The sequence below is a fragment of the Carya illinoinensis genome, chromosome 1, assembly GCF_018687715.1.
Source record: "Carya illinoinensis cultivar Pawnee chromosome 1, C.illinoinensisPawnee_v1, whole genome shotgun sequence".
NCBI lineage: Eukaryota > Viridiplantae > Streptophyta > Magnoliopsida > Fagales > Juglandaceae > Carya > Carya illinoinensis.
This window is the reverse complement of record NC_056752.1, coordinates 53,692,748-53,707,671: the sequence shown is the minus strand read 5'-3', so window position 1 is coordinate 53,707,671 and position 14,924 is coordinate 53,692,748. Positions and strand designations below refer to the sequence as shown.

Genomic DNA, 14,924 nt, shown 5'->3' with positions numbered 1-14,924 from the left:
GTTAAGATAAAAGTTTAAAATATTAATTTTTAGTGTTATGATTATTTTAAAATTTGAAAAAGTTATATTAAAATTTAAAAAAATTAAATTGTTTATTATATTTTATATAAAAATTTTAAAAAATTATAATAATAAAATAAAAATTTTAAATTTAAGATGAGATTTTTGACCTACCACCATGCCCTGACAGTCCCGCGCTGCCGCCTTTCCTGCATTTTGCCTTCGCGTAATTCCCATAAGGGGCTGCACATCAGCACAGCACAGCACAACGGCCCATGTGGGTCCCCAAAGTAACAATGCAACATAGCACCGTTGGGTTGGGTTCTAGAGATACCCATCCATGCCTCTAGAAAAAGAGCCTATATAACAGATGTGAAATAAAGGGCTTAGCTGTGGTTCTTCTAGGGTTTAAGAGACGAAGCGAGAAATAAACACATCGATTGATATCCGAGGATACGCCTCTGGTGACTGGTCGGCCTTTGATTCTGTCCTAAAAAATGGCTTTCTGGGGTAAGTTCCCCTATCTCTCCCCAACCTAAAAAAAAAAAAACCAATTTGAGGAGTTGTGCTGATTGTATGCTGGAAAATTAATCTTTTCCTAAATCCACATGCGTTAATTTTTCAGGAATCGAAGTAAAACCTGGGAAGCCTTTCACTCATCAATTTGAAGAGTTGAAAGGACGGCTTCATATATCAATGGTACGCATTTCCAGCAGAGATTGTCACACTCTCTCTAAATCTTCGTAATTCGTGATTGTATTCTGAGGCATGAGCTATTGTAAACAAATTGCGGTTTTTAAAGAATTATTCCGATTAGATACGATTCGTTCCGGAAAGAACAGATTTACCATATTGGTTAATGATCGGTTTGTTGGTTTTCTCAGGCTACTCTGGCGCTTGGCACTGCCACTGCCAAAAGCGTACTTCAGTGTAATGTAGGAAACAGGAGTCCTGTGTATCTTTGCGCTTTGTATCCTGTGAGTGCTGAATCGGTGCAACTGAATCTGGAATTTGAAGAGGCCGAAGATGTTGTCTTCTCGGTTCTTGGTCCTCGGAGCGTCTTCCTCACTGGTTTCTATATGCGTGGTGGCCAGCACGATTCGTATCCTTTTCTCGATTTGAACTTTGGACTCTGGAGATTGTTTATGGCTTGAGTTTTTTTAACAGTTTGATGTTCTTAGGTAAGCGGTCTATGCGCCTATTATCTATTTAGTTGCTGGGAAAATAGGAAAGTGGAACATATGGAATTATCGGTTTCTGTAGAAATCCGTCGATATGGAAACATCCATCTAATTGTTTGTTTTCCTTTGTAAGTAATATTTATCTAACTGTGCCCAGTAAATATATTGCATATGGTGACCTTTTGTTTTAGATTAATACTCACGCTTTGTCGAGGTGCTGTGCACCTGAGATTAGTCGGGACGCTGTTCCTGAACACCCGTGCCAATAAAAAAAAATTAATACTCACCCTTTGTTTTGGATATTTTCCCTCCAAGGGTTTATTTATTTTTCCTTTACTGTAATGACCAGAGAACCTTGTGGGGAAGATATTGTTGACACAGAAACAGAGAGGTCTGAGGATAGTGATGAAGATGATTATGAAGATAGTTTTATTGACGACGATGATACAGAAGTCTACCCCCCTTCTCTCATTTCCGATGGTGGAGGTATCTTTTTTAATCACTTGCCTCGTAAATATTCCATATAGGATGCTAAAATGTAGCCTGTGATGTTAGCTCTAGATCCTTTTATTCCATTTTGTATGGATAACTTGGGTGGGAAGATGTGTCTGAATGTTTGCTTGCATGTTTTTTGTTGGTTCTGATTTCAGTAGTTTCAGTTGAGATGTTGGATAGTGAGAGGCCTAAGCATGGCAAGGGCAGCAGAAGACGGCTTAGGAAGAGGTACCAAATGAGCGAGTCTGAAGAGGAGGGATGCTCTCAAGAAAAAAATATTGTAAATGGTCGTAGTGGTGAGCCGGAGTTTGAAAGTGAAGATGAAGATAGCATCCCGATTTCATCTATCTTCAAGAGTAAAACCACTGCAAAAAAAATGAAAGAGGAAGTAGATAGAGATGACAAGGAAATGAGTGAAACTAGTAAGAAGAATACAGAAGATGAAGGAAATTATGTTAGTGAATCAAAGAGAAAATCTGACAATGTTGTAGATGGTCAGCAAAAAAGTATTATAGAAAAATCAACAGAGGAAGTAGAAGTCAAAACTGACAAAGGAACAGGTGAAACTAGTGTCAAGGAGATGGAAGATGATGGAAATTACACTATTCAAACAAAAAGAGAAGCTCTCGATGCTTTTATAGAGGGCAAGACCAAAACCCCCACAAAGAAAACAACAGAGGAAGTAGCAGGCAGAGCCAGCCAGAGAACAGGTGAAATCAGTTACAAAAAGACAGAAGATGATTTTAATCCTGTCATTGAACCAAAAAGAAAAGCTGATGGTCTTGTGGATGGCCTGCCAAAGAGGTAAGTTCTAAATAACTAGCCATGTCAATTTAAGTTCTTTAAGAGCTTGACTGGTTTGTACAAAAAGGTATATATATTTGTTGTACTAAAACCATTATATGAATGTTCTCAAATGTGTGAATAAAAGATAAAGTTTCTTTCATTCCTTTGCCATATATGTTTATGGCAAACAACATTAAACAGAGTGGCCATCTTGTTTGGAATGCTTTGTGCAGGCAATCTGACATGCCGATCAATTGCATGCCGTCCTCTGAAGGGGGCCCTGAAAATGGTATTAAGCCAAAGAAGAAAAGAAAAGATCGGTCTAAGGAGGAGAAACCCCTCAAAGACGATAGTGATAACTGTAGTTATATTCTAAACAAGGTTTTAACCTTGAAAGATGAGGCAAGGGCTGATAATATTGGACATGATCTGGCTGTGAAAGATGGACAAGGTTGGAAGGAAGCCAAGGGCAAGTCAGTAATTTTGTGATCTCTGCTTTGAGTATCAGACATGCTCATACACATTAAATACACAACAAAAATCAAAGGTTTTGTAATTGTTCTAACCTACTCATGCAGGGCAGCTGAAGTGATGGATACAGTTTTGCTGCCTTCCTCTGAAGATGGTGGGAGGCCAAAGAAGAAGAAGAAAGAATGGCCAAAGGAGGGGAAGAATGATGAAGCTGAAAGTAAGCATAGCAATGTTGAAGAGGATAAAACCCAGAAAATTGAGTCAAACACTGACTACAGGCTCCACGATTTCCCTTTGAGGGATGAGGCCAATGATCAGTGAGTACTTCTGTGATCCGTGCTTTAAATATATAACAGACTTGTATTCAGGCATCCAAGCATGGGTTAACATTCCTCCTATTGAGAGGGTTTACTGAGATTTCAATTTGTCCTTCGTTGTTTTTATTTTCTTGAGCAGGGAAGCTGAACTGCCAGAAAATCTATCACTGCCATTCACAGAAGTTGGCTCTGAAGTTGGTGAAAAGCCTAAGAAGAAATGTAAACAACAGGCAAGCAATACAAAGATTTCTAAAGCTGACAGTAAGGATGACAATGTTCTCAGAGAAGATGGAGCTCAGCAAAATGAACCAAAGGCTGATGACATTGTCTGTGATTTGCCTATGGAAGAACAAAATCAGCATCCAGACAATCTCAAGTCGGTATACTTTTGAGCTTCAATTCTACAAATGCATAACAAGGAAGTTGCATGAACTTTGCTCCCTCCCCCACCCCAACCCAACCCAATCCAAATACAAGAGAGTCCAGTAAAGTATTCAATTAAGGCACAGAAACACACTCATGGAAGTCACACGAACTATGAACTCTCCCCCAACCCAATTTAACCCAACTTCAAGAGACTAGTGAGAGAAATATAAAAATTGCAACCAGTTTTAATCGGTAAGTGAGAATTTTGAGATGAGAATTTTGAGTTTTAAGATGAATATTAAAATATTATATTTTAATATTATTATTGTTTTGGGATTTGAAAAAGTTAAGAAAAAGTTGAATTATTTATTATATTTTGTATGGGGATTTGGGAAAGTTGTAATGATGAGATGAGGATTTTGAGTTTGAGATAAGAATTCTTGAGGGCCAACCGAACCTTTTAATTACGAAGAACATCTTTATTTATTTTCTTAGGAAAAAGCACATTTACTGATTTTCTTTTAAGTCCATTACTTGGGCAATTTTATTGTTCATCTAGGCAGGTCAAGATGAATGGCACTCAAGCTACTATCTATTAGCCATTTGATTTCCTTTTCTATCATTCTTACATATTATACAGGTGTTTTGAGAGTGGTGCCCATGAATTTGCTGATGACAATCACTCTGAGGGCAAGAATATTAAGAAGAAGAAGAAGAAGAAGAAGAAGAGTAAAACCCAGGAGAAAGAGGAAGCTGTGAATATGAATATGCCAATGGACAAGATTGAGGACAAGAAAATGAGTGACAAGTCTTCTCAAATTTGGACCTTGTCTAACGGATTAATTATTGAGGTGCTAGAAATGGGGAAACCAGACAGCAAAGTTGCTGCTTCAGGGAAAAGGGTGAGTTCCTTCGAATCCATATTTAAGTAGTAATGATAATTAAATGTGCCATGCTGCATGTAGTTTGTCATCCCAAGTAATGAACAGAAAGAGCAATTTGAATTCTTTTTCTGGGTTGGCTGAAAGGTGAATTGACAAAAAGAATATTGTCATCTTGTTCTGCATTAGTAATTGAAAGAAGTGTGTTCTAGAAAATGCTGATTGATATCATTTGTCTGGATTCAGGTTAGTATCAACTACAACGGCAAGTTGAAAAAGAATGGAGAATCATTTGACTCAAATGTAGGGTGTGCTCCCTATAAGTTTCGGATAGGTACTACCTATTATATGATATAGATTGCTGGTTTACTCAGATATTCGTTAGTTTTGTTACGTGGTATAACATATATATTATGTGGCCTCTTGCAGGTGTGGGAAAAGTTATAGAGGGTTGGGATGTTGGTCTTGATGGTAATGACTTTGAGATGTTTTTACCCCCGCTGAACTTTAATTGCTATTCTGAAAGCTATTTACTTTTGTTCTTTGGCTGACGTATGTGCATGATTCTTAGGCATGCGGGTGGGTGAGAAAAGAAGACTTACAATCCCACCATCATTGGGGTACGTGATCAAATTCTTTGACCGATTATTGGCAGAACATTTTGTTTCTGCTTCTTTGTTTGAGTGTTCAGCGCCATGCTTAATATGCTGTGCTTGTGTTGCAGTTTTGGGAGTACAGGACGCGGGGAGAATGTACCACCAGACTCATGGCTGGTGTATGATATCGAATTGGTCAAAGTCTACTGATTAATCCGCCTCATCGCTTGTGGTCCTGAGCATTGTCCCCTCGTTTATTACTTTGATCATATCTTATTTTGCTAAAACGACGGGGCTACCTTAGGAAATTGGTGGCTAAAGGTGGTGCGAGCTGCAAGCTAATAGTTGAAGGGGGAAAAAAGTCTCGTTAATCCTGTGTAGTTTTGGGTCTCAGATGATTGGTGCATAATCAGACATAATTGTCTTAAATTTTGTCAAAAACTTATTTTTAAGTGGACTATTATGTTATGTGTTAGGTGGTGACTTCAATGCTTTAGGGACTGAACTATGGCATAGAACTCTAGATTATAGGTGGAGTAATTCTTCTTTGATCCTAACAGCTTCTCACTTAAAAAAGTTGTTGGGCGCCCCTCCTGACTCAAAACATCACCAATGCCAATCTCAGATGCATCACAATTTACTTCAAACACCTTTTCAAAATCAGGAAGAGCCAAAATTAGCACCTCTGTCATCTTTTGCTTGAGTTGAAAATTGGCCTCTGCCTCCTTAGATCACTGGAAATCATTGAGTTTTTTCTCATGCTCAAGTGTCTCAAACAAAGGGGGAAAGCAAGAAAAAAGAAAAAAGAGCACTCTTGTGCAAATGAAAAAATGAGACGTGGGCAAAGGTTTATGGAAAATAAAATGATGAAACGGGAGAGATTGTTAATGGCTAGCTTTATTAGGAAAGTGTGATTGAAATATGAGAAAAAAGCATAACTTATCTTTCTTTCTAAAGTGAAATAAACGAAAGGCAACGTGAGATGAAGGTTAGCTGGATTGATCGGGCGGCCGTGTCCAAACTAGATCAGTCCACGTAACCATGACTCCCAAGAGTAACTAGAAACTCTCCAGTACGGTTTAGCACATAAAAATTCTCATTTTAAATTCAAAATTCTCATTTCATCATTATAATTTTCTTTAATTCCTATATAAAATATAATAAATAATTTAATTTTTTCTTAACTTTTTCAAATTTCAAAACAATAATAATATTAAAATATAATATTTTAATATTTCATTAAAACTTAAAATTCTTATCTCAAAATTATCTATTACCAAACCGAACCTCAGGAGGTGGTTCATAAGGCAGACAAACTTATAGAGGACAACATCCCCTCTTAAAAAAAAGGGAGAACAGAAAAATCATCATCCATTTTCATCGAGATTTCATTGAGCCTTCCATGCTTGAAGCAGATCCTAAAATAAATTGAAGATTTAAGGAACATTTACAGCAAATCCCCATTCATAGTAAATTTGATTAGCATCAACATGGCAAATAGTCTACAAGAAATGAGAATTTTTCCACCCAAGTCCTCACTCAACTTTTGTGTCTGGTTTGACTAGAAAACTCCTGGCTTCATCATCACAAACTTCACTGCTTAAGGAAAAAGGGGAAAAAAATTACCTCGCTGACAAATTAAATGAGAATGCAAAAAGAACACTTATTGAATGCAAAGTATGTTCTAAAAATTTTGAATAGAACAAGAGACGCAGTAATACAAAACCTGTCTATGGCTTCTGTCTTGGAGATTAGGGCGAGTTCTTTGGATGTAAGAAATTCACAAAAACTATTGAGGTTCTTCTCCCGGCAGAATTTACAAAGATGGCGCAGGAAATCATTAAATTGTTTTGGTTCCTGCCAAAGACAAAAGGAAAACTAATAAGCAGTTGGTCTATCCATTGTTGTCAAGATAAAAGAGATCACCAATTTGCTCGGACCATTAAACATTTGCAATTTGTATATTAAGGAACAAACACCTATTTGAAAAACCATCCCAAACGAACATATGGGACTATAAATAAACCAATGAGTAGTGAAAAGGTCAAGTTATTTAAACCGAAAAGATCACTGCACTATTGTTTACCTATGCTAACATATGCCAAAAAAATTTATTAGCCCACATACCAAAATTTTATGATGGGTGGTCAAATAAGACAATTCAAAAGAAATTAAATTCTACAACTAAACTGTAGCTTCGAATTAAATTTGGTTGGGTAGGAGCACAAATAGACTGGGGGAAGAATTTTGATTTTTTTCCTTTTGGTTTTGGTGGTGAGGGGGGATGGGGATGTACCTGCTCAAGGATGCAACCCTTCCGAAGGGCAACTAGGCATTCCAGTGCTTTAGGATAATTGTCCCCTTCATAGGAATCCTCCACCAAGTCAAATATTTTGTTTTTCATATCCTTGATTGCTTTACCAATCCATTCTGGACCATCTCTGCGTGACATCAAGGTTTCAAAGTCTTGAACAGGGGTCAAATCCCCAATTTTCTCAATCTTAACTGCAGACGTATTTTCAATGGAATTGAGAGATTGAACAGAAATGTCTGCATAACCCTCTCCCATGTTTGATCCAGAAGTTTTTTCTCGCAAAATTCTCCGAGTTGATTTCTTCAGCTGTGAGCCAAATAAAATTTATAATCTCAATGACCATGTCAAAAGTTCACAGCATAACATATTTTATTAGTTTGCAACTGCATCAGCAAGAATGACCTTTGGATTATCTTTGAGTTCAAAACTCCTTCGAAACGCATCAATAGCAGACTTGTTTAGAGAAAATAGTTCTGGATCAGGTTCCGTTATCCTCTTGAGGGTTTCATCAAGTGGAGGTATGGCCGCATCTGGGTGCTTCGATTTCAAATCAAGATGATGATAAAATCGCTGACAATAAATCACAATGAGTTAGTTACAAGCTAAAAACCAGCAAAGCATATTAAAGTGGCGCCCAAGCCTCAGATACAAACTTCCTTGTCCATCTCTTATTAAGTTTTTGAAATATTGTATTTTTAGAACTGTTCAAGAATCATTATCGTGCGACAACCTTTTACTGCTACGAAAATTCTCTCCCCTGGAGTAGTTTCAAGTAATCCAAGAAGGCACAAACTTTCCAGTTTTTGCAGATCCAATTATTTCCTCTGCACAAACTGGACATGCTCTATGCACATATATAGAATTCAAGGAAATAGCATCATTGACTTTTTCTTTTTACTATATCCTTTCAAGTCTTTCTTTCTCTTATAAGTAATCAAGAAATTTTATTCACAGAAGTAGGCAAAGCCCAGGTACACAGGGAATATACATGAGAATAACCTAATTAGAGTTTACAATCGAAAAAAGATCATGGACATTTAGTCCATTACAAACAATAACCCCCCCACCCATAAGAATACTTCATGCCACAGACTATGCATTCATTTGCACTCCATATCAAACAAATATTACGCGGATAGTGAAATTGCATGAATGAGTACCTGAAGAACAGGATTTGGTGTAAATTCGGGCTGCAGAACTTCCTCTTTGCCAGATGGTGCCAGATCAAGCAACTTCACCAAGTCATCTGCAGCCTCCTGCTGCTGTTCATTAGGCTGCCATGATGCTGGGAAATTGTTGAAAGAGGGAAATTGAAATTCCCGAACATCCTCAACAAAGGGAAGCACATTGAAGTTAAACGAATCAGGCTGCCCAGCAATTACATGCAAAATTAATATGGAACAAAAGCCATCAAAGGAATGAGGAGCAAAGATAGAAAAAATTAACAAGTTTAGAAGGACCCAGTAAAATATGTGTAGTAAAACCTACAATATTGTCCTTGTCAGATACATTGGGTGTCAGAACTCCTACGATGACATTCCCCTGCCCATGTCTCCAAACACAGCGTACAATTGCCACCTTGTTTTCCGCCTTCATTGCCCTTGCTAGGGCAGAAACCGCAAGAATTGCCCTTGTATTTCCCGGATCAGCAATGAAAACATTGGCATCTTTCATGTAATAGTGTCTTGATATATATTATGTTGGCCAAGACAGAAGAAAAGGCAAATCAAAAGATTATCATTCCAATTGATATGGACCCAAAGGCAATCAAAACAAATAACTCTCTCGGTCCAGAATAAAAAAAAAAAAGAGTTTGGAGCATTAAAAAACTTGAATCCATAGAACATTTGGCGTAACATAGATAATGAATAAATAGGAGGAAATATCATTCCAATTTCCATTACAAATGTAATTAGTACTTTTGTTATTAGAAAAAACTTTTGGCTGGTAATTAGTCAAAAAAATACTATTAATTCTGTAACAAAACCACTCATCCCCAATGCATGCAAGTCAAATCAGTTAAATTTGTTTTTTCCTTCTGATAAATTAGTCAAGACTTTATTAATAATCAAAGAGTGCTATACATGTACATAGGGAGTATACAAGATGGACACATAATCAGAAGATTAGAACAATAATAGAAAATCATGAAATTTTTCTTAAACTCGAAAAAACAAAATCGAGCAGCCATCCGTTGGAATAGGGCAAAGCATTTAAAATTGTACCGCAATATGTTAGAAGCATTAGTAAATCCTAGAAGTTTTATGCCCTTCTCTGGTTTGAACTTAACAGCATCCCATTCAGAAGGAGCTATAGGAACCACTTGAGGTCCATAACGATATCCTTTGATCCTTTCCTCTGGAGGTACAACTCTGCCAGGATCTTCAACACTTTTGTACTCATAATCTACCTTGACTTCATGGGTAGCAAATTTGTCAGTTGGAGGTGCTTTGTCAGAATATTTCTTCAGAGTAGGAAATTTCTCTTCAGAAGTTTTCTTGTAAACCCACACCTGAACATCAATTAAGTTATCAATGTGATAAATTTATACTTATAAAAAAAAAAAAAAAAATTTGGTCTTTTTTTCATCCGCACTGGACAAGAACAAGGTATACTTGAAGAAACCCACACATAAGAACATAAAAGAGCGAATTGCAAGCTACAATCAACACAAGGCATAACCTAAAAAAATAACAATTAAATACGTGCAACTGCTAAAATTACCAACCAACTCACAGAGGTTTAGTTCAATTTCATAAATAAATGTACGAAACTTGACAAAGCCCCATAAAAGCAAAATACAACATGGGGCATTATCCAGTAAAGTGGCATATACTGCTGCCAGTTTATTTTATTTTATTGCACATGATGTGGTGCCTCAGCATGGGTCAGTGCACTGGCATCCAAAGCATCCATACTGTGATCACCGACCAATGGCATGAGTAGTAACAAGGCAAGCGATTCTCTTGGCAACTCATAGGGTGTTGTACTTGATGCTAGGTGCTTGCAAGAAAATCAAGGTCCATGGAGCTTTGGACAAGTTTAGAGTAGCGTGCAATGACTATCAGATTGAAATTCATGTTTGACAAAAACTTGTACAAGACACCAAATAGCTCACCTTAATCTTCATTTTGGAACTTAGTTCAAGATCACCTCTGAATATTGTAACTGGAGATATATTTCGAGTTCTAAGTGCACCAAGCAATGATGTTGGACTTTCAACATACACCAACTTTGCAGATGTCTTCTTTGCAAATATATTCAATAGATGATCATTTTCATCCATTATTCTCTTGGTTGCACTCCCATTAAGCCTCTCTCTCACAACTATACTTTCCATTCCCATGCCATGTCTAACCAATTGCTCAGCAATGGTGATGACTTGACCTTCTTTTGTTCCTTCAAATGGATCTTTAACAGGAGACAATGCATTTGTTATGAGGCAAAGGCGTTTCTTTTTTTTGTCTGTTTCTCCAAACTTCTTTATCAGTATATCCATCCCAACAATTATAGCATCAAGAACTACCAACGAAGTCAAGGTTCCAATAAACTCATTAATAAGTACATAGTCAAGTGTGTTGGCAAAAGCGCCAGGCGAACTGAAGTGCAAATGCTGCCGAGAGCCTAGGGACCTCGCAAGCATGCACATACTTTTAAAAAATAATATACATTAACAAAATATCCATAAAAGACAATAAAAAGGTTAAAAAAGCAAGGTAGTGATATATTTAGCCTATTACTACTTACAAATCAAATTATGCCATGTTTGATGTAAAGGCCTTCAAATAGCTACTCTAGTTTGATATAATTCTCTTTGTGCTTTATAAATGTACACAACCATGACATTTGATAGCCATGAGGCTGGGGATCTAAGGTATGAAAACATTTATTTAAAGCAGACAGTACTTCCCAACAAGAAAACTTTGATTATAATAGATTGACACACCAGCAAAGAATAAAATCTTAAAAAAATAAAGGATACAATCACCATTGAAAGTTCCTCGAGGGAGCTGTTGTAAAGCTTCAACAAGATCTCCATCAACAACCTTGGTATCTTGTAAAACCACCACATGCTCATATCCCCCCACTTCCCTTGTCAACTCATTTTTTGTGTCTGAAAATTCCGAAGGTACTGTCACTAAGGAACGCTTCTTGACCAATTATATCCATAAGAAGGCCAAAAAGAAAAAGAAAGGATTCTAATCGTATGAAAACTACAAAAATGCAAAATGACTGCCAAAGAAAAGTTCCTCTGCATTTCAAGCAATGAATCTGTAAAAAAAAATTTATTTAATTTGCTAAATTTGCATCCAAGTACCCAAAATCGTTCATTAGAAAACTAAAATATACCTTCCGTTCCAAACAAAATGATACCCACTTGATCAGATTTATGGTATACCAGCTGAAAAATCAAAAGGAAGACTATTAGACAAAAACATCCTCAGAAAATCAATAGAATATAAAAATTGCAGAGACAAAAAATAAAGCAAGTCACAACTTATAAAGGTGATACCTTTTTCTCTACTAGCATAGAGCAGACCTTTTCAAGTTCCGGAAGAACCTTGTGCATTGACGGGCCCACATCGAGCAACAATAGCAAGGTCTCCTATTGCCCAAAATTACAAAAAGAAGGTATGAAAATGAAATATATAAAAAGTTTAGGACACAATAAAGACTGTCAATTTTACTGCTTATTAGGAAGCGTATATTGGTAACTTGAAACCCTAAACCCTAAAGATAGTAACAACAGACATCATAAAAAAATTAAAATTAAAAATTAGAGCATGTAATATAGAACATAAAGCATTAAAAGTAACCAAATGAGAGAATAAAAAAAAAAAAATTCCAGTGGAATCCAGAGTAAAACCAGCTTAGTCACGCACAAAGATAAATTAATATCATTAAATATGAAAATTGACAAGAAAAATGAACATAGGTAGCGTTAATTGATGCAGAAAGAGGCAAACTGACTTCAGACAAGCGAAGGATAAAAGCAATTGTGAGAAATTATAGAAGATAGTGAATGGTTTAGAAATAAAAATAAAGAAATGAAATAGATAGCGAGTGATATTTTTTACCCTGTTTCGAGCCATTGACGAGAGAGAAGAAGAACTGAACGCGAGGAAGGAGAAGCTTGGTAAAGAAGCTAGACTAGGAAGAGTAGGAATAGACTTCAGAGGAGTCGGATTTTTCCTCTTTCCCGCCCCGAGGGCAAGGAGTTTCTAAAATTATAAATCGGTCCCAAATCTAAAATATAAGGACAACTGAACCCGAAAGAAGATGGCAGTGAAAGCCCATTTGGTGAAAACAGTGTTTTTGTTAGGAAGCCCATTTACAGACTTAACAGAATCCATCTGTTGTTAGGCCCGTTTACTATTGGTCGAAGATTACAAAACGACGACGTCTAATATGTGTGGCCAGGCCCAATCGCCTGCAGGGAAGCGCGTAAGCTTATTATTGTATTACTATAAATATTATTATTGTATTACTATAAATAAATTAAAATCCGTCGGAGAGAAACGCAAGTTGGATACTCGCAGAGCCGCAACGAGGGAGAGCTCTGAGCTTTTTACCGATGGCTTCAATGGCATCACCAAGCCCTCACTATTTCTACAAGAACCATCAGAAGGCCAGAAAGAGTTCCTGTACTCCCCGTTTCATCGTTTCTCAGCAGCAACCCGACAAGCCCACCGACCAAGTTGGCCGGAGGTACTCTCTCTCTCTCTCTCTCTCTCTCTCTCATAAACACAGAAAAATTTAGTTTAATAAGAAGTAAAAAATTTTCAGGGAAATCGTACTGAGGAGCAGCGAATTAGCTGCAATCGGAGCCATCCTTAACTTTAGGTACATTTCTTTGTGCTCCTTATCCTAGAACACTCCGCGTTTTCCAAAGGCTTTTGCCAATTGGAGGGTGTGCATTTCTATTATCAGAGTTTCCATCTTTCATAGCATGGGAAATTGTTTGATTAAGCTCGCTATTGGTTCACTATTGTTCGTACAAATTTACAACTGTGGATTATGGTGCAGCGGAAAAAAACCAGACTACCTTGGGGTTCAGAAAAACCCACCTGCACTAGCTCTTTGTCCGGCTACTAAGAACTGCATATCGACGTCGGAAAACGTCAGTGATCTCACCCACTATGCTCCTCCCTGGTATAAATTTACCCATTTTTCTCTCATGTAATTCTATTTCTTTCGTGTTCTCCTCAGTGTAACGAATATTTTGCTTCAGGAATTTGGACTCACAAGTTTATGCCATTAGTGCTTGAATAATATGTATATAATCAATATAATTTTCGAAATATTTCGCAAGTGGTATAACCCCCCATAAATAAAATAAAATATAATAGAGAGAGAGAGAGAGAGAGAGAGAGAGAGAGAGAGAGAGGGTTAGGAATTTGGACTCACAAATTCAATGCATGTGTACGGCTGATTAGGCAATAGTCATTGTGCCGACCACGTGGGACTCGCGTGGATGGCCAACCCTTTGCCATATAAAGTGCATCGGTACCATCTTCTAGGGAGACTTCCCTATTCTTTTACCTTTTTCTCACAAACACATGAAAAATGTGAGTTTCAGCAGTAGTGTTGCGCATGGGACGGTCAATGAAAACGTGGTGCACGTTGGTGTTTTCTTTTTTGTAGGAACTACAACCGCGGTAGGAAAAAGCCAGTGAGCAGAGAAGAGGCAATGGAGGAACTCCTCCAAGTGGTAATATTAACTTTTCAACATGTCTTCTCCATATGAGAGTAATTTGTTAATCTTGAACCAGGTCACATCGAAATTCATGTTGCAGATAAATTCAACAAAACCGGACATGTTTACACCAAAGATAGTGGAGAAGAAAGATGACTACGTGCGTGCTGAATACGAAAGCCGCATACTGGGGGTAAGTGTGACCCGTCTCCAATACCAATATGGCAATATCTCATTCTTTCCTAGAAAAGAGCAAGTGGGAATGTTAACACGTTCTCTCTGTTCACAGTTTGTGGATGATGTTGAATTTTGGTTTCCACCGGGCAAAAAGTCGGTTGTAGAGTATCGATCTGCATCGCGGGTCGGAAACTATGATTTTGATATCAATCGAAAGAGAATCAAGGTAATCATCTTGAGCACTCTCATCTTTTGTTTCTGCGCTTACATTCTCAGCTCTGTGATAAGCAACTGGTCAGTCAATTAACCGACCTCGGGGGTCCATTACAGGCATTGCGACTGGAGCTGGAAAAGAAAGGATGGGGTTCTGAAGACAGCTTTTAAGGGACTGTGCTTATACAGTATGAATACATGAACATCATTTATTGTGTACCTTCCAATTTCCTAAAAGTACATCCTATGAGAGATCATGTACTGATCTGCACGAAAGAACCGGATGAATGGAATTTCTGATTCTTTGTTGCATTTCTGAGACCAGTATAACTCTTTCAGCCAAGCTTTGAAACTAAACAAGGATCTGAGCTCTTCTATTGAGTAGTGAAAAATAAATTTGCTGATGCTCCAGAACTTATATGTTTGTTAT

The 14,924-nt window shown here is 37.4% G+C and overlaps 3 protein-coding genes across 6 annotated transcripts; 2 read left to right on the top strand and 1 right to left on the bottom strand.

The window, feature by feature from the left end:
* Nucleotides 1-264: 264 nt before the first annotated feature.
* Nucleotides 265-5,568, top strand: LOC122286975 (peptidyl-prolyl cis-trans isomerase FKBP43-like). Of its 3 annotated transcripts, none has more exons than XM_043095453.1 (13): nt 265-510; nt 626-699; nt 885-1,102; nt 1,531-1,667; nt 1,832-2,480; nt 2,696-2,935; nt 3,041-3,250; nt 3,387-3,626; nt 4,257-4,518; nt 4,744-4,831; nt 4,927-4,968; nt 5,069-5,117; nt 5,222-5,568. In XM_043095453.1, the coding sequence occupies exons 1-13, from the start codon at nt 498-500 to the stop codon at nt 5,301-5,303; spliced, it is 2,304 nt and encodes a 767-aa protein (XP_042951387.1). In that variant the 5' UTR covers nt 265-497; the 3' UTR covers nt 5,304-5,568. The 3 variants fall into 3 exon arrangements, with proteins under 3 accessions (XP_042951387.1, XP_042951388.1, XP_042951389.1); XM_043095454.1 differs by having other exon boundaries at nt 270-510; nt 3,390-3,626; XM_043095455.1 differs by lacking the exons at nt 265-510; nt 626-699; nt 885-1,102 and adding an exon at nt 1,114-1,309.
* An 889-nt stretch (nt 5,569-6,457) lies between these two features.
* On the bottom strand, nt 6,458-13,997 carry LOC122286917 (ATP-dependent DNA helicase 2 subunit KU80). Of its 2 annotated transcripts, none has more exons than XM_043095450.1 (12): nt 13,816-13,997; nt 11,921-12,013; nt 11,758-11,809; nt 11,390-11,521; nt 10,526-10,929; nt 9,633-9,919; nt 8,896-9,091; nt 8,568-8,774; nt 7,810-7,977; nt 7,390-7,713; nt 6,820-6,950; nt 6,458-6,689 (listed from the first exon to the last, which is right to left on the bottom strand). In XM_043095450.1, the coding sequence occupies exons 2-12, from the start codon at nt 11,975-11,977 to the stop codon at nt 6,629-6,631; spliced, it is 2,019 nt and encodes a 672-aa protein (XP_042951384.1). In that variant the 5' UTR covers nt 11,978-12,013; nt 13,816-13,997; the 3' UTR covers nt 6,458-6,628. The 2 variants fall into 2 exon arrangements, with proteins under 2 accessions (XP_042951384.1, XP_042951383.1); XM_043095449.1 differs by lacking the exon at nt 13,816-13,997 and adding an exon at nt 12,486-12,653.
* Nucleotides 12,915-14,898, top strand: LOC122286959. Its single transcript, XM_043095452.1, has 7 exons — nt 12,915-13,116; nt 13,195-13,251; nt 13,435-13,560; nt 14,053-14,119; nt 14,205-14,297; nt 14,394-14,507; nt 14,612-14,898. The coding sequence occupies exons 1-7, from the start codon at nt 12,983-12,985 to the stop codon at nt 14,663-14,665; spliced, it is 645 nt and encodes a 214-aa protein (XP_042951386.1). The 5' UTR covers nt 12,915-12,982; the 3' UTR covers nt 14,666-14,898.
* Nucleotides 14,899-14,924: the final 26 nt, after the last annotated feature.